We start from the raw sequence: 18,647 nt of genomic DNA on the forward strand, positions 1-18,647 counted from the left end.
TGTATTTGCACTAATTGGCGACTTTATTAGGTAGACCTCGCTAGTGCCGGGTCGGACCCCCTTTTGCCTTCAGGATTGCCTTAATTCTTCGTGGCAGAGATTCAACAAGGTGCTGGAAACATTCCTCAGAGGCCGTTTGAGTATAGGGAACTCATTGTCATGTTCAAGAAACCGGTCTGAGATGATTTGATCTTTGTGACGTGTGTTATCCTGCTGGAAATATCCATCAGAAGATGATACACTGTGGTCATAAAGGGATGGACACGGTCAGCAACAATACTCAGGTAGACTGTGGTGTTTAAACGATGATCAATTGGTCCTTAGAGGCCCAAAGTGTGGCAAGAAAGTATCCAACACACCATTACTCCACCAGAAGCCTGAACCACTGATACAAGGCAGGATGGATACATGCTTTCATGTCAAATTATGACCCGACCAACTTAATGTCGCAGCAGAAATCGAGACTCGTCAGACCAGGCAATGTTTTTCCAGTCTTCGACTGTCCAGTGTTGGTGAGCTCGTGTGAATTGTATCCTCAGTTTGCTGTTCTGAGCTGACAGGAGTGTCACCGGTGTGTGTCTTCTGCTGCTGTAGCTCTTCTGCTTCAAAGTTCAATATGCTGTGTGTTCAGAGATGCTCTTCTCCAGACCTCCATTGTAACGACTTGTAATTTGAGTTACCGTTGCCTTTCTATCAGCTGAACCAGTCTGGCCATTCTCCTCTGACCTCTCACTGGATATTTTCTCTTTTTTGGATCAATCTCTGTGAACCCTAGAGATGGATGTGTGTGAAAATAGATCAACAGTTTCCGAAATACTCAGACCAACTAACAACCATGACACAAAGTCATTTAAATCACCTTTCTTCCCCATTCTGATGCTCAGTTTGACCTTCAGCAGATCGTCATGACCATGTCTAAATGCATTGACTTACTGCAATGTGATTGGCTTATTATATATTTGCATTAACGTGCATTTGAACGGTTGTACCTAATAAAGTGGCCGGTGAGTGTATATTGGCATTATATCAGTCATCATTAGCTCTGCTCTCTAGTTATTGGTATTTCTTCAATCAATAAAAAGCTCATATTGATCATCCACGGGTCTGAACTATCTGTTACAATACACAGTTTCTCAGTTGAGCGTGTTAAGACTGTACTGTGGCACTGAACGTTTTCCACTGAGACTTGAGTCAGAGTTTAACTGCGAATAAAGCTCAGCTCTGAATCATACGGCATGACTTGAACATACTGTCCTTTCCATTTCAGCTCTTCTGCTGCTGTATGACATCACCAGAAAGGCCTCCTTCGACAACATCAGGGTAAGACGAACAAACGTTTGAGACATTTAAAAATGTGTTCATTTGAGGTTCTTATTTCCCTGCTTTTGATAGCGTGGGTTGTGAAAAGACATGTCTACTGCAGATGTGTTTCTTGTCCTTCAAAGCGTGTGTGTTTGTTGTTGTTGCATGTCTATTGCTATGCAGGCTTGGCTGACTGAAATCTATGAGTACGCACAGAAGGATGTGGTCATCATGTTGCTTGGCAACAAGGTAAGTGGGACTTCCTGAAAGGAGTGAACCGAGATAAGCAGACCCTCTTGAAAGGTACAAATAATGTTTTAATGCATATGCAGACACAGAGCCAAAAATCTGTTTTTCACCTTTTTTTATTTTATGTCCTTTATAGTGTACTTTAATTTTAGCGAGTAATTCATTTTTGCCCCAAGCATGTTTACTACACGCTTTTGGTCATCTTTCTTTCATTGTTTGATGTGCGGTTTGGGTGTGTTCTGGTGGAACTGCACTAACTGGTTTTGCGCTGGATTAGATAGTGCCCCCTAATGGACTGATTGAGCCAGAAAGCCTCATTTTTCTATTATAAATCGCTGGTAATGGACTAAATGAAAAGGGACTGGGAATATATAAATGCACACAGCCAAAGTACATTGTCCATAAGACTTAATGTTATACATGTCAACATGAGCACATAAGTGCCATATCTTATGCTGTAATTCTGAATAATTGGAAACGCTGATGTTTTTAAATTAATGACCGTACAAAAGATTGCTAGTCTGATAAGGTCAAACACTGTATTGATATTAACATTAACAGAGGTTAAAGAGTGCTGTAAAAAAAACATATTGCTCATTGTTCGTTCAAGTTAATGCATTGATATTAACATGCAATCTTATTGTTACCATATTAACACTTGTAATAAGTTAGTGAATCAAGACAAAAACAGGGTTTGAAAGATGGATTTATGATGTTCTCATACATTATTTAAACTTTATTCATTTTGAACAAAAAAAGTTACAAAAGTGATTCCATCCATTTTTAAGTGATCAAGTATCCGTTTATTGAAAACACCAAGGCACAATATATAAGAATTTTGGATTAAAATATCCAAAAACGACTACAATGTTATATATTTGTTATATATTTTGCTGACTTGTGTACTTGCATTATCCCAAATGTTTCCAACAACGTTTAAATCCAGAGAAATCTGATATTTTAACCAGTGTAACGGCCCATGTGATTGCGTCGTCTGTCAGTGATGTTATATCTGTGCTACCCTTGATTTAAAATATTATGTTTTATTTGACAGATGAGCAAGTGTTTGATTCGTTTTCTGTCGATAAAAGTATTCTTGTTATACAGCTCTATTCGGCTAGTTGTATTGTTTGAATCTCTTGTCTAAAGTGGCCTGTGTGAGTAGTAATTCAGCACTTGTGGCTGTTTTATTAGAATGACATAAAATAATGTGAATTTAAGTGATCAAACGTAACTGTAATAAAGTTCAAATTCAGGGACGAATGAGGCGAACGTTAATCGTAACTCTAATTGTAAAATAAACATAACAAAAAGAAAGGAGCGACTGCGGCATATAAGCATAATAAAAACAGCAATGTAAAATATCCTGCGGCTCTCGATCCCCTTTTGCTTCACGCCACAGTAACGTTAAAGGGGTGGTATAATGCCCTTTTCACAAGATGTAAAATAAGTCTCTGATGTCCCCAGAGTGTGTATGTGAAGTTTTAGCTCAAAATACCCCACAGATATTTTTATATAGTATGTTAAAATTGTCACTTTTTGAGGGTGAGTGAAAACACACCGTTTTTGTCTGTCCCTTTAAATGCAAATGAGGTGCTGCTCCCGGCACAGAGGGCGGAGCTTCAACAGCTTGTGTCCTTTTACCTCACACAGACATGCACTGAAAATTTCAAAAACGTTTAGCCTTTTATGTTCAGAGTCAGACAATGATGGAAAGACTCGTAGAGAGAATTGAATTGACAGAATTGACTACAGCTGAAAAGTAGAATGCAACAGGATGTTTCTGAATGGTTAGTTGATGAATTGATGTAGCTTATGTGTAGTTATCTTCTAGTCATTGATTGGCATATTCTGTCTTGATAATCTATAAATTGTGTTCCGGGGGCGGGGTTTATGTACATTTTTGGGTTTGTGATGTCACTAACCCGGGAGGAATGTCGTTTAGTCTCTACCAGCCGTTTGTTGTAGTCCTTAAAAAGAAAATATCTCCCTTTGCTTTGAACTTTGAGCGTTGTAACTTTGCAGATGTTGTTTATGCTCAAACAGCAACATTACTCACTAACTAAAGTTAGAAAAGTGAAATCATAATCAACCACCCCTTTAATAAAATGTAATACATTCGCTCATCCATGAACATGATTTCTGATTTGAGTCCCATCGGATTGCTTTCCATTGGCTGTGGAGGTGAAGGCAACACTTCCATGATTCCACACTCATTCACGGAGTCATCAAGCTACGCCCTTGTTTTGAATAAGCGACCTCTAGTGGCGAAACTTACATACTGTGCCTTTAAGGCAAAAAAACTACACATACACACACAAAAAAAGATTTGACATTGTAAATAAAACAGATTACTGATTAATTTTATGTTACTTGCCAACTTTGTGAATGTTGAAAGAGAAAAAACTGGTCATCATAAACTAAACGACTGAGGATGACATACGACAGACTTTTTATGCCGAAAACAAACTCGCGCAGAAGCATACGCCTCGTTTCTAGGAGACGCACGACAAATGACGACAATGTGTGTTCCGAAATCGGCTCAGAATATCAAATGTGTTTAAATCCTCTAACTGGATGGAATCAAAGTCTGAAGGTAAAGCATCAGAATCTGTGCCCATCCTACACTACGCCATTACCCATCACTATTATTACATATGTCAGGCTTTACAGGGTTAACTTGTTTATCTCAGAATGTTTCTTTAATAAAATCATAACAGCATATTAAAAACTGGACCTCTATTCACACTCTTGTTGGTTAGTTTGACTTTGTAGGATAACAAGGATATGTATTATCGGTAATAAAATGTCTTTTTGATGTGTGTTTGTGTTCCTCCAGTCAGACATGGCTGCTGAGAGGGTCATCACACACGAAGAAGGGGAGAAGCTGGCGAAGGTATGAGTGGATGTGTATTTAACACACATGCACAAATGATCAGTGAACAGTTATTTTTATTTAACTTCAACACTTTCTTTTTCTTTACTAAAGCAATATGGAGTCCCTTTCATGGAGACAAGTGCCAAGACCGGTGTCAATGTGGAACTCGCTTTCCAAGCCATAGCAAGGTCTGAGACTCTCTTTATTCAGTCAATTTGACCTTTTAAACAAGTGTCACTATTACTATTGATCATTATGTACCGTTGTATAAGCAAATATTAAAGTTAGCATGAAACTGAAGTTGAGCTAGTCTTTTCCTCTCTATTGTGACGTACAGTCATGTGAAAAAGAAAGGACATCCTCTTGAATTCTATGCTTTTACGTATCAGAACATAATAAAAACCATCTTTGTCTTAAAATTTGGTAAACGCAACCTCAGATGAACAACAACTCATGACATATTACAGTGTCATTATTTATTTATCAAAAACAAGGCAAAAATGGAGAAGCCATGTGTGAAAAACTAAGTACACCCTATGATTCAACTGCTTGTAGAACCACCTTTAGCAGCAATACGTTTAATGAATCGTTCTCTGTGTGACCGTATCAGTCTCTCACATTTATGTGGAGGAATTTTGACCCACTTTTCTTTACAACGTTGCTTCAGTTCATTGAGGTTTATGGGCATCTGTTTATGCACAGCTTTCTTAAAGGGGTCATATAATGGTACATGCACTTTTACAAGTTGATTGTACTGAAATGTGTGTTGGCAGTGCCTGTACACAACCATCATAAAATGATAAAAATCCATCCAGTGGTCTTTTTTTAATCTTCTTATATGTTTTCCCCCATCTCAAATCAAGCCGTTTGACCTTGTGACGTCACACGGTCGGACGCCCCTCCCACGATTGTTGATTGACAGCAGCATTTCAACACTGACCCGCCCTCGCTTGTGAGCGAGCTGTCATCATAGTCCGCCGTTGTTGATACGCTGGAGCACTGTCTATGAGCAGAATGGCGTCTAAGCGATTGTGGTGTTCTGTTCTTGGGTGTAATAAGGAACACAGCATCATTTTGATGTTCCTAAATCCGAACCGCTGAAGACGCAGTGGCTGAGTTTTGTTTTCGAAGGGAATATTCCCCACGATCAACGTCAATGCTTTCAAGTTTGCGTGAATCATTTCACCAGACTGCTTTATAAACGAGAACATTGAAAAAGGTATTAGCTCCTGTCTGACTGTGTTATGTGCCTAATGACTGTCATAGTGTCACAGACTGGTTATTTTTTAAACAGATCAGTAAAATGTTAGTGCTTCAGCCCTGACAGTTGTACCTAACACTGCATAGATGACGTTACGCATCACGGACAAGCCTACATTTACAGAAAAAAAGTTTTTCATGACCATTAGCTGTAACATCAATCTGTCAATGAACTAACGTATACATCAGTAAACACATAGTGTTCGTATCTCATACTCTACCCTGCCAGTACATACAAAGATAGATCAAAGTGACATTACGTTAACAAACATATTCAAAATATAACGTTACCCTCAACTGTTGTCAAGTGTGTGTTGTTGTGTCAAAACGCCCACAGAACAGAGGGGCGGGGTGAGCAAAGCTCATTATCATTTAAAGACACATGCACTTAAACGGCGTGCTGAAAACAGAGCTGTTTTTGACCAGGTAAAATGAGTGTTTTCTTACAATACTAATGAGAATTTTTAATTAAAGTATATTACAAACTTTTCATTTAGACCCTAAAGAATCATATTAGCTTGTACAAAAATGGCATTATATGACCCCTTTAAGGTCTCTCCTGAGGTCTGGACTTTGACTGGGTCACTGCAACACTTTGACTCTTGTCTTTTTCAGCCCTTCTGTTGTAGATTTGCTGGTGTTCCTGGGATCATTGTCCTGTTGCACGACCCAGTTTCGGCCAAGCTTTAGCTTTCAAACAGATAGTCTCACATCTGACTCTAGAATACTTGATGCCCAGAAGTTCCTGTGGCTGCAAAACAAGACAAAAATTATCATCCCTCCATCAGTGTGATGGACAGTTGGTATGAGGCGTTTGTGCTGATATGCTGTGTTTAGTTTCACCTAACTTAGCACTGTGCATTATGGCCAAACATCTCTACTTTGGTCTTTTCTGTCTGAAGGACATTGTTCCTGAAGTCTTGAGGTTTGTTCAGATGCAACTTTGCAAACCTAAGCTGTGCTTCGTTTTAGAGAGAAGATTATTTCTCCTGACAACCCTCCCAAACATGCCATTGTCCCGTCTTTTTCTAATTGTACTGTCATGAACTTGAAGATTTCACATGTTAAAGGACAATTCCAGTGAAAAATGAACCTAGGGGTAATTAACACTTGGTTACCGCCGAGTCGATCACAGCTGAGGCCTGTAGAGTCTGAGATGAAGCTCTCGGGTGTTTCGTGATCTCTCTGACCTGGGGTGAATCTGCTGGGACGTCCACTCCTGGGAAGATTGGCTGCTGTCTTGAATGTTTTCTTGTGAATAATCTTCCTCACTGTAGAATAATGGACTTCAGATGGTTTGGAAATGGACGTATAACCCTTCTCAGATTGATGGCAGCAACAACTGCTTCTCTAAGATCATTGCTGATGTCTTTCCTCCTTGTTATTATGTGAACACACATCTGAATGATCCAGACCAGCAAACTGACAAAACTCCTGCTTTTATAGAGGAGATCACACTTGCTCATGATCAATTAATCAAAGACATTTGATTAGCAGAGACTGATTGATTCTTTCTCTCTTAATTCCTATGGAAACAGTACGGCTGTACTTAGTTTATCACACACAGCTTTTCCATTTTGGCCTAGTTTTTGTTTAAAAAAAATAATTGGCATGGACGGTGTAATACGTCATGTGTTGTCGTTCATCTTTTCCACACGGGCCTTCAAACCGCATAAGGACTTAAAGGTGTTTTTAAGGCTTTGTCAAACCAACATTCAAAGTTTGCCACACAACACTTAAAATGTCCCTCTGTAATCTCCACACAGAGAACTGAAGCAAAGAAATCTCCAGCAGCCCCACGAGCCCAAGTTCAAGATCCACGATTACATCGACTCACAGAAGCAGAAGTCCAGCTGTTGCCTCGGGTGACGGACCTCCTCCACGTCCAAGATATTTCTATACGAAGATGTGTGTGTGAACGTTGTTTTGATGTGTCCAATGATCCCCCAGACCCTTGTTCGCTTTCTAGTCAGGAATATACAGCCAAAATACTGCTGAGGTACATCAGAGTAATACGCCTCTGAAGGTGGTTTCTGCTTTATAAACTGCATTAATCCAGGTGTGTACAGTTTCCAGGTACGTCTGTCTGTGTAACATGATTTTTCCAGGTTTCTCTGATGGTTATAGCCTCTGTCTACACACAGTATAAAATATATTGGTGTTTCATTACATTATACGCCACGCAAATGTGCCGGGCAGTGAGCTTGTGTCTAGTGTTTATAAAATCCTGTATATTTGAGTGTCTTGCAGAGTCAAAATATCAGCTTCTGTTAAGTATTTTGTTTACAATCAGTGTATATATTGAAACAATCATAGCACAGCTTGACTGAGTCAGGCCTTGATCGTGATATGTGGGTTTCATTTCACATGTCACACTCACTAGTATGATTGACATGCATAGGGATTGATGTGAATATGGGCTGTTATTTTTTTCACGGTGGTCACAAAGTGCCATAGGAAAGTTCAATGTAACCACATACATGTGTTTTGTAGAGAGAGCTTTTTGTTTTCAGTGCTTTGTTTGGCTGTTTCCATCGATTCATATGTTAGTATTTAAAGCCACAGGGGGGCGGTGTTACACACCGAGAATTACGAATAAATAATGAGCTTATATCGATTTAATTGTTGCCTTATCTTTCAAGTTCATATGTGTCCTGTACTTTTAAATAATGTGAATAATGTGAACGTCGGGTTTACCGATGGGTCTCAGAGAAGATGAACAAGACTTATTTGAATGAGCAAATACTTGTGTTGTACTATGTAAGTTGTTGTTTTGCATAAAATCATCTGCCAAATTAATAAATGTAAACGTTCTTTGAGCTTGGCGAGACATTGGTCTGTGGACTGCTATTGGTTGTTTTGAGTCATGTGACCGCACACTGCACCTGTATGCTAAATATCTGGGATTTGCGACTCCTTTTGTTTCTGTTTTAAGCTTAATGCATATTCACCTTCTGCAGAAACGGATCTCAGTCTCAGCAAAGAAGGCTGCCTTTCTAACACTAAATCTGACATGCAATTTAAGACGATCATTTCGGAATATCGTGGATCGTGTTTTTATTTTATTCTTTTTTTTTTTTTTTACAATCGGAAACATTTTTCAATAGGCTTGAGTCAATTTTTCAAAACTCTTCACAAAGTTCTCAACTTGCAGCTCAGCACAACCAATTTCACATTCAAAATGCACTTCGTAGGCTACATGTCTCAAATCAACTCATTCTTCCATTATAGCAAAGTTTTTAACCAACAAACACACTTAAAACAAACTCATAAAACAATGGCCCAAGAACACTACAAAAGGTATATGCGCTGATTTCTTTTGTAAAGTTCATTTACAAAACAAGAATGTCACCCTCTGATGTTTAGGCTATAATTCATTGCAGTGAAAAAATTACACGATCAATAAGTTATGACAATAGGCTAGGCTATGTTTTGCATTGCTTTAATTACATGTATTGCTTTTACTCATCAAAATACGCTATTTCAACTTAAGTTAAACAAGATTCAATTGTTTTTAAAAATAAATAAGTTTAATGTAGCCTAATTTAAGTTGATATGACGTAAACATCCAAGTTATTTGTACTTAATTTAAGGCAGCAACCTTTTTTTTTTAGTGTAGGCTATAGGGAGAATGGATGGCAATGAAATTGAAAGACTAACACTAGACGTGCAGCTTCATCTAATTGTTTTGATAATATTTTCAGTGTTTAGATTCAGATTTTAGTTTTTCAGTGTTTAGTTTTAGATTTGTGTTATGTTTTTGAACTTAAGTTTAACCGTTTTGAAAAGAGGTTAGCCTATGTAAACGTGCAAATTGGCCTGTAGGTACATAAAGTTTTGGTGATGTTTGTGTCTGAGAAATGTATTCATGTAATTTGAAATATGTAGTCATTATATGTAGCCTATGTTGTGCTTGATGTGAACGCAATTGTTATGATGAACACAATAGGCCTACCTCAGAAAAGAAGTTAGGCTACATTAATTGTATTTCATGACGCGTTTTTGTTAAACTGAGCAGAACACTATACTTTTTTAAGCCTATAATTTAGGAAATGCTATTTTTAAAAAATATAAGTCAGCAAAACCTTGAAGGCAGTACGACCAGTACAGCCTAATGTGAATTTAATATGTATAATTATGTGTGCATTACAGTAATGCAGTTGTATTTTGCATTATGATATGAGAAATGGGGAGGAATTGTCATGAATGTCAAAAATGCAAATGATCTTAAAAAAAAAGTATAGGCATTGCTTATACAGTTACTGTAATCTCTCAAAACATAACCGGTTTTGTGAGATTACAGTTTTATGATGCATCTCAAATTAACCATAATCCTGATTTTTTCATTTTACACGATTACAACACTTCAAATTATTGCTTTTTATTACTATTTTAGGATTGTAGATAAAGGAGACACTTTTCACTCCAGTGAATATTTCACACATTATAAGTTTAGTTTTGAAAGTTAGTTTCTGTGGACTATAACTCAATCTGTCCTCTGCTATTGCCCTGGGGAAAGATTATTGAACAGTGCGATATGTGGTGCATTATATGGGGTGAATTGTCACAATGGAAACACAGAACCGTATTTGCCTCAGAACCATTACTAGCCTATGTGACAATAGCTTTCCCATATACTGTAGCAGTAGGCCTATTGGAGGAATTCAGATACGGGTCATTGGGACGTTCTCATGTGTAGCCTATTTACTCCTTTATAGGGCAAATCTGGGTGCACAAAAAAAAATCGGTAATTTTTGACCGACACGCGAAGAGTTTTTTCATTTTTTTTTTAAATATCTGATTTCATGCCTGATGTGTTTCATTTCTGTAAAAAAAAAAACTGTTCGGATGACATCACAGTAAACAACAGAAGTGGAAAGTGCGAAAAAAAAAAAAAAAAGTCCCAGAGAACGAGATGACCCCAGTTCACCCTGTCCTGAGCATGCAGCAGAAGAGGAGGAGGAGGAGGAGTATCCAGAGGAGTCACTCCTCCATGGGCTGGATCTGTATATTGATGTGCTGCCTATCAAACTCTCGAACACTCGAACTTTCTCTTCACACTTTATCAACAACAAATCCCTTCATTTACTGAGACTGCGCGGGTTAACATGCTTCACCCGTGAGCACCTGAGCGCAGGACCCTCAGTTATTCTTCAATTCTTATTTATTTAGGCTGTCAGATTAAATCCACAGGTGAACTCGCGTGATGCCCAGCCAGACTCAGCGCCCGCGACTGTGCGTCCTGGACAAGGGCGAGAACGGATACGGCTTCCATCTGCACGGAGAGAAGGGCAAAAGCGGGCAGTTCATCCGCCTGGTGGAGCCCGACTCCCCCGCCGAACTGGCCGGTCTGCGCGCGGGCGACCGCCTGGTGTTCGTCAACGGAGAGCGCGTGGAGAGCGACAGCCATCAGCAGGTCGTGGCGAGGATACGCGCGAGCCCCGGGAACCTGGAGCTCATAGTGGTGGACGTGGACACCGACCTGCTGCTGAAGAAACACGAGCTGAAGTGTGTGAGGGAGTTTGTCACGGAGGGGATTCCGGTGCCCGAATGCGACGATGAGCCCGAGATCAGCGACGAGATGATGCGGGACGACACGCCGCCGCCGCCCCCGGTGCCGGAGAGGAACGGAGATATCATCCCCGTTTACATTCCCGCGGTGGAGAAACTCAGGACATCCGTGAGCTCGGATACGGTGAGAGACCACGCGCTAGGATAATTAAAAAGTATCTTGGTATTCTTAGAAGTAAATATAGTAATGCATTCAGTACTCTTTCAATATTACCACAATTTGCCATAATAACACTTTTTGCGAGGATAAAGTGCACTCTGTTTATTGTAAGTTTTCATGAAATAACTACTAACAGAAATGCACCAGAAAGTACTATGGTTCTCCTAGTATGTTTTCTTGTACTAGGTAGTTCCATAATATTATTCTATGTATTTTAATGCATGTGTATGATTATGGTTGTCATTTACCATGGTAAATAATGGACATAAAGGATCTAAACCCTTGTGAAAAAAGAAGTGTGCCTAATTGTACCAGGCTTAATTGTATAAGGCTAATTTGAAGATTTGAAGTTCACTTGTAGTGTACTTAAAAGTAAAAACTAGATACTATTACTGCAGATAAAGCAGATAATATTACTGAAATAAAAGTCCACTTAAGTGCACTTAAAGAGAGACACTTTCATGACTCTTTTAAGTAGACTTTTATAAAGTGTAATAATGCCAAATGAAAAGTTTTAAATCATTATGTTACAGTAATTTTTTGTCACGCTTTAAAGAAGTGCACTTATTTTGGTGTGTTCACTAACATACTAAAGCTAAAGCACTTGATTATAATGTTAACTCGATTGTTATTCAATATTACATTTAAAGTCAATATATTTTACATGTACTAAACTTCATTGCTACAAATGTGTAATTACAAATATATTTAAGTTTACAATGGAAAGGAGATTAAAGTATATTTTATTTAATCATAAAAATGCCTGTCAGTACACAAAATGGTAATTAACCATATTTTGAAGACAATAGAAGTAATTATAAAGTTAGAGTCCTACTTAAGTGGGCCAAACCTGTTAAGGTGAACTAATTTCATTTCAAATACATTTAAACTAATACATTTTCATTTAATTGCGCTTAACATGCAGTTAAGTGTCTGAAAACATTGCATTCAGTTCACACCTATTTTTTTACAGTCTATGGTTCACACTTAAGTGTATTCTTGTTATTCATAGCAAGTGCTCTTTTTAAAAGTGCTGAAGTGTACTTCTTTTTCACAAGGGAAGTTATGTAATAATTAGAATCAACCACTGAAGAAAAGTACTGGTTGAACACTAATCTGAACATCTGATCACATCTGTGGCATTGGAATTTCCCTAATATATTAAAATACATTGATTTAATGGTATTACCACAGTACTTTTGTAAGTGCAATGGCACATTAATGCAGTGTCTTGTAAAATACACCAACAAAGTACTATGAAATGGTCTTTTGTACATGATCCATGGTAATTCCACGATAGTCTTTGAACTAGTACCTTGGAGCACAATGCAAAAGCATGGGTGGATGATGAATATGGTAATTGTATATTAATGTAATCACTTTACCATGGTACTGCCACAGTTGAACCCTTAACCTAACCCTTAAGTCTAAATTTGTCATACTTTATTCTTGGAGAAATCTAATTACATCCACCATACAATTCAGTTTCATTGCTTTGATTTATTTATTTTTGGCCATATGTGCAGTTGAAAAATGGCTTTGTACTCCTCAAGCAATTATAACAGCGCTATGACAACTGTGAAACACACACCTACACACTGTAGTGCACTTGGCAGGACGCACACCTATAGTGCTTCTTCTGTCATTGACTGTGGGTGGTTGGCATGTTCAGGACGACCTCCACCGCAGGAAGAGTTAGTTCTCACAGAAGACAAACAACTCCATTCAGCCTCCATCCTTGAGTAAACACTTTTAATACACAGTTTCACACCACAGCCAATTACACAGTTCCAGGAGGAACATTATTACCACCATTTAAAGCTGATCATATGATGAACAGATCATCTGTGTGTTCACAAGCTGGAGGATTATTTTGTCCAGCTGTCTGAGAAAGATCTTGTTGTGGTTTTCTCACGCGTCGCTCTATTTTCTGTTCAGACGGTTGTAACCGCGGTGTCTTTTGTGTGTGTGTGTGTGTGTGTGTGTGTGTGTGTGTGTGTGTGCTGCTGCCGTGGTAATGATTTGCACATTACTCAAGGAGGAAAAAGGCCAGACTCCAGAACAGCTGGGCTCCCCATGGTGACAGTCCTGTTTACCGCTTAGACCCCCTATTCATTATCATGTCATCTGCATAACCAAATTACCCAGAATGCCATTTTGGCGTGATGGTCTGAGTGTGCGGATCTGTTCTGTAAGCCAACTGCCCTCGGTGAAATGTTAATTGCTGTAGTCTATTTAATTTCATTAATTTGAATGAATTATTTTTAATAGGGTTGAATGAATGATTCAATGACTCACTCATAAAAAAATCAGTTGTTTCATCACTGGATGAATCAGCGTTTTTGAACGAATCTCTTGAATGAATGATTCAGTGACAAATACATATTTTAACAGTCACTTGTCGCCACCTACTGGCTTAACGACGTAATTGATACAATCTTTATTTGAAGCACAAAGTTATCTATTTTGATCGCTATCGTAGACATCAGTGTTTATATCCGAACTATAAACGTTTATCCCAGTACTTCTGTGGTCATTTGAATATTTGTAACACAGAAATATGTGGTTGAAAATCTGTTTCATCATACCTGTACATGACAACTGCTCTCTCTGGCTCAGCAGCAGTGCCAACACAGATCTGAATGTTTCAGTGTGATTTTGTCAAAGGTTTAATAGACACAGGCGAATCATTGTCATTTAGGAATGAGATGGCGTTGATGTTTGAATCGAGATCGCGATCTTTTAATGATTAATCGTGGATTAGAGAGAATATAGAGAGACGCTACAGAGTGATCACGTTGTTGATACTGCAAACCTCCAATCTAGTTATGTCGGCAAACTTGGCTTGCATCAAACTTCTTCGTAGCTGATGATCTAAATATTCCATAGGTGACTGTTACTCACATCTTATTCTCAACCTTTCAGAAGAAATTTGCTATCGCTTATCAAATACAATTAAGGGTGTATGACCTTCAAACTTCCCTTTTCAAAGCTAAACAGTTTAAAGGGAAGTTTGAAGGTCGTACATCCTTGAGAAAAAGAAGTGCACTTAATTGTATTTGATAAGAGATAGCAAATGTCTTCTGTTAAAACGATACAGTCATGTTGTCCTAAGACACATTGAGTCCCAATACTGTCCCTTCCGCTTCTCCAAATCATTTCTCTCAAGTGGCAGAAGGCCAGAAATACACCATATAATGTACATGGGACTCCACAGGAGTTTATCCTCAGTTAAAAAACAAAACCTGCTGATGTTGCAAGTTCCATCGTTCGGCCTTTGTTAATATACAAGAGCTGTAATTCTCTATTGTGCTACAACAGGAGTGATTGAATGAAAATAACTGAGGAAACCTGGTCCGCGTTCCGATGTTTTCACGACCACCACATGACTCTTCCCATGGTTTTCCTTTTAAAAGCCTGTTGCTTTCCTGTACGGCTCCGAGGGGAAGTCCGAATGAAATCTGTGAAGATAGCAGGGCTGTTTTTCAATCGTGCACAGATGACTGGTCTTACATAAGCCGTTTCTCTGAGGCAATTACTTGCGCGGAAGTGCTTTTGTGTTGGGTGAAATCGACTGTGACTCTCCGGGTCAACTACTGTTTCTTGCGTAACTCCTCTGTCAGGAAGAAACACGGGTACGTCACCCTGTGGCTTATTTACTCTGGAATCTCAGTGAAGCTCCCTGATGTACTTTAACTTTCTGTAAGAGATGGTTGGCACAAAAAGGTTTTGACTTGGAGTCTTTGAGCTATTATGATCTTGGACATTTCCTTTCAAAAACCATGATGGAGGCTGGGCTGAACTATATGTTGTTGTTTTTTCAGAGAAACCACCAACAGACATCAATTCAAAATGAATCGATTAGAACTAAAACTAAGATTACTTAGGAAACTGTAAATATAATTTTCCACATTGTTGTTTTTTTTTTTTTTTTACAAAATGAAAATTTAATAACGTTTATTTACCAATGTAACAAAACAGGACATGGCGATGAACTACAAAACTACTAAACAGTAAAAAAATGCCACACAGAAACTTCTATGAACACTTTTCTGAGTGATGATTGAATCAGAGTTTTGAAGCAATTCAATTACATGGACAGTTTGAACTGATTCACAGAAATTAATCTAACTTTTCTAACTCTAATGCCATTTTGTTACGGAAGTTTAAATTGTGAACACTATTTAAACTGTCCTACAGGTCGCAAAAATGGTGTAATGATGCACGCTATCAGAATTAATCACTAAATGAAAATGTTTTTGAATCATCGCTATGGTCATATTTCATGTCTTTCTCAATATTATATACTGTATATCTACAGTAGCTTGCAAAATCATCACTTGTATATTGTGAACATTCAGTATGAATATAGATATTTCTAGTTATGCTTAGCACTAACCTTCTTAACCTAACCTTTTAGATTTAATTTCTAAAAATCAGAGTGGACAATGAATGGAAAATCAGGGTTATTGAGATTCTATCATAGTTTTTATTAATATTTCGATTTGAGTGTAGTTAAAGTTTTAGTCATTTTGTTGTGTGTTTTTGTCATTTTAATTTGATTTGATTTAAAAACATAGCTAAATAGTTTTTATATATTTTATTTCAGTTTATTTTAGCACATCAAGTTAACCTAATTGAAAATGAGACTGACAATGCCTTGTCAACTTGCTGAAATAAAATACTTTTTTTTTTTTTTTTTTTTTTTACATTTTATTTTATTTAACTTAATGTTTATTTTATTTGAATTTACTATAATACGGTCAAAAGGTGTCGGAACCCTTTGGGATTTATAAGCTTAATTCTGTTTCAAATGAACTTCAATACATTTCGATTTCAATCTTTTAAATATAATCACAGTTATAGCATAAGCACTGCGCGAGAGAAAAGATCATGTGATCGGGGTGTGTTTTTTTAAAGCAGATCTTCAAAGAGGTTGTAGTCAGTCTGTGGGAATCTGCTCTTGGAGCCGCTGACAGAACAGGCACTCCAGAAAGCTGAGAGTGGTTTCCTCTGATTGTTTTTCATGGATGTGCAGATATCACACACTTCCCCTGTCTGTAAGCACTGATCTAGGAGCAGTGCTCCCACCCTCGGGCCATCAACAACAACAAGAACATCTGACCCTGAAGCTGTCCTTCTTAATTACAAACAAGCTCAGGATCCAGACAAAGGAAATATTTTTGGTTTTGTTGCTGCATCCGTGTCACTTACATTCTTTAGTTTGTCTCAGTATTTATCCAGAAGCATTTGTTAGTTGTTGTAGTGTGGTCAGCAAAGCTTTTCTTTTGATGTAAATAAGTTTTTAAGAAATTCATGCAACAGACTCTTCCATCTTCTGATGGCTGGTTTAGTGAGTCTAGTGCTTAATTTGACAAAGTTCACTTTTTAAAAATGTACTTAAAAGGACATAATTGGTCTGTATATAAAGAACAGGAGGGGGCCATGTATCGAACCCTGGGGTACTGAACTCTAAATGGTTTCCATCTTTTGATGGTTGGTTTAGTTGGGCACTTTCACAATAGAGCTTTTGATCTGTTTAACATCAGAGATTGTTTTGTTTGGTTGGTATGAAACCAGTTCTCCAAACTCTGTTGTGCACCAGCAAACCACACTAACTCTCACGCTGGTACTCACATTGATTGATGCTGTTCAGACATAAAGTACAATGTGAAACAACATCAAACTCAAACTCATTTATTTGTGTGCACACAGAATGTTCAAACCAAATGTATTTTATTCTCGGTGGTACATCTCGGTTTCATTTAGCCTAGAACATCTAGTAACATTCTGTCCTAGATTTGTAGCTTTTATTTAAGACTGGCTACAATGTTGTAATTGTGAAAGCAAATGATTCATGTTACACTGTACCTTTAATAAACAAACACCAGTCTCTGTGTGGTATGGCCTGAAACAGATGATTGTTAGCATGTAAACACAGACTAAATAGATAGAGATGGGTGGATGCAGGTTCCTCTGAATGTAGTCAGGATTTCTTGTGTGTGTGTGTGTGTGTGTGTGTGTTCTCTGTCTAGTGCCAGGGGTGGAGCTCAGGTCTTTCTATTGTGCCACTGGGCCAAACCCACCTTACATTCACAGGCAGGTCAGTGGTTTTGGGTGGCTGGTCAGAGGAAGGGCAGATGAATGGGGTATTGCCTCTTGGGGTTTGTGGATAGCAGCTACTACACTGTTACATTCCATTTCCTCTTCTGTGCAGGGTTCACAAACTTCTTCTGACAATAACCTTTTCCTTTAGAAAAGCCTGACTGGAAAGTGGAAGTCTATCAACCTAAAATAAATCAGCATCTCCACCCTGGTCAGTGGCACTGCTACAAGCACAGCAACATGAAAAGAAGTTGTACAGACCAGCTCAGATCAGGATTATGAACACATTTACGTAAATGCAGATTACCACATTCTGCAACACCTAGTGTAATGACATACTGTACAACCTGACCAATTCACGTTTGGCAAAACTGACACATTTCATATTGCTTTCAACCTTTTACAATCATTGCATTTACATTACATTTACATTTATTCATTTAGCAGACGCTTTTATCCAAAGCGATTTACAAATGTGAACAATAGAAGCAGTTAAACTAATAATAGGACAACAATATGCAAGTGCTATGACCCTTCCCAGTTTAATCTAACGCAGTACCCGTATTTTTTTTTTTAAGATAATAGATATAGAATAGAAGATAAAGTGTTAGCATTAATGGATCAAGTGTTGCCGAAAAAGTTGCGTCTTCAGTCGTTTCTTGAAAATGGATACGGACTCAGCCGCTCTGGTTGAGTTGGGCAGATCATTCCACCAGCATGGAACAGACCAGGTAAAGGTCCGGGAACGAGATTTAGTGCCTCTTTGAGATGATGGCACCACAAGACGGCGTTCCTGACCTTGATGGAGTTATGGATGACGAACCTAGCTGAATGGAGAAGTTGTGGTGTAGTGCTGGGTTGGCTGGGACCACAAGCAACTCTGTCTTCGCAAGGTTTAGTTGAAGGTGGTGGTCCTTCATCCAGCCAGAAGTGTCTGTCAGGCAGGCTAAGATATGATCAGCTACCGTCGGATCGTCAGGCTGGAATGAGAGGTAGAGTTGTGTGTCATCAGCGTAGCAGTGATAGGAAAAGCCATGTTTCTGAATCACAGATACTAGTGGTGTCATGTAGATGGAGAAGAGAAGTGGTCCAAGCACTGAGCCCTGAGGCACTCCAGTTGTT

At 38.4% G+C, this 18,647-nt stretch overlaps 2 protein-coding genes across 5 annotated transcripts in view; both read left to right on the forward strand.

Moving 5' to 3' along the window:
- Positions 1–7,748, forward strand: part of LOC307160217 (ras-related protein Rab-37) — a 34,232-nt gene extending 26,484 nt beyond the window's left edge. For all 3 annotated transcript variants that reach the window (XM_079874145.1, XM_079874147.1, XM_079874146.1), the window contains exons 5-9: positions 1,268–1,320; positions 1,486–1,551; positions 4,391–4,447; positions 4,541–4,617; positions 7,456–7,748. In XM_079874145.1, the coding sequence (XP_079730271.1) occupies positions 1,268–1,320; positions 1,486–1,551; positions 4,391–4,447; positions 4,541–4,617; positions 7,456–7,558 (356 nt within the window). In that variant the 3' untranslated portion in view covers positions 7,559–7,748. The remainder of the gene's footprint in view (positions 1–1,267; positions 1,321–1,485; positions 1,552–4,390; positions 4,448–4,540; positions 4,618–7,455) is intronic.
- Positions 7,749–10,619: 2,871 nt separating this feature from the next.
- nherf1b (NHERF family PDZ scaffold protein 1b) overlaps positions 10,620–18,647 on the forward strand; it is a 41,956-nt gene continuing 33,928 nt past the window's right edge. The window contains exon 1 of one of the 2 annotated variants that reach the window (XM_079883656.1): positions 10,620–11,384. In XM_079883656.1, the coding sequence (XP_079739782.1) occupies positions 10,896–11,384 (489 nt within the window). In that variant the 5' untranslated portion in view covers positions 10,620–10,895. The remainder of the gene's footprint in view (positions 11,385–18,647) is intronic. The other variant, XM_079883657.1, reaches the window with a different exon arrangement.

Source organism: Squalius cephalus (genome assembly GCF_949319135.1).
Source record: "Squalius cephalus genome assembly, chromosome: 1".
Classification (NCBI taxonomy): Eukaryota; Metazoa; Chordata; class Actinopteri; order Cypriniformes; family Leuciscidae; genus Squalius; species Squalius cephalus.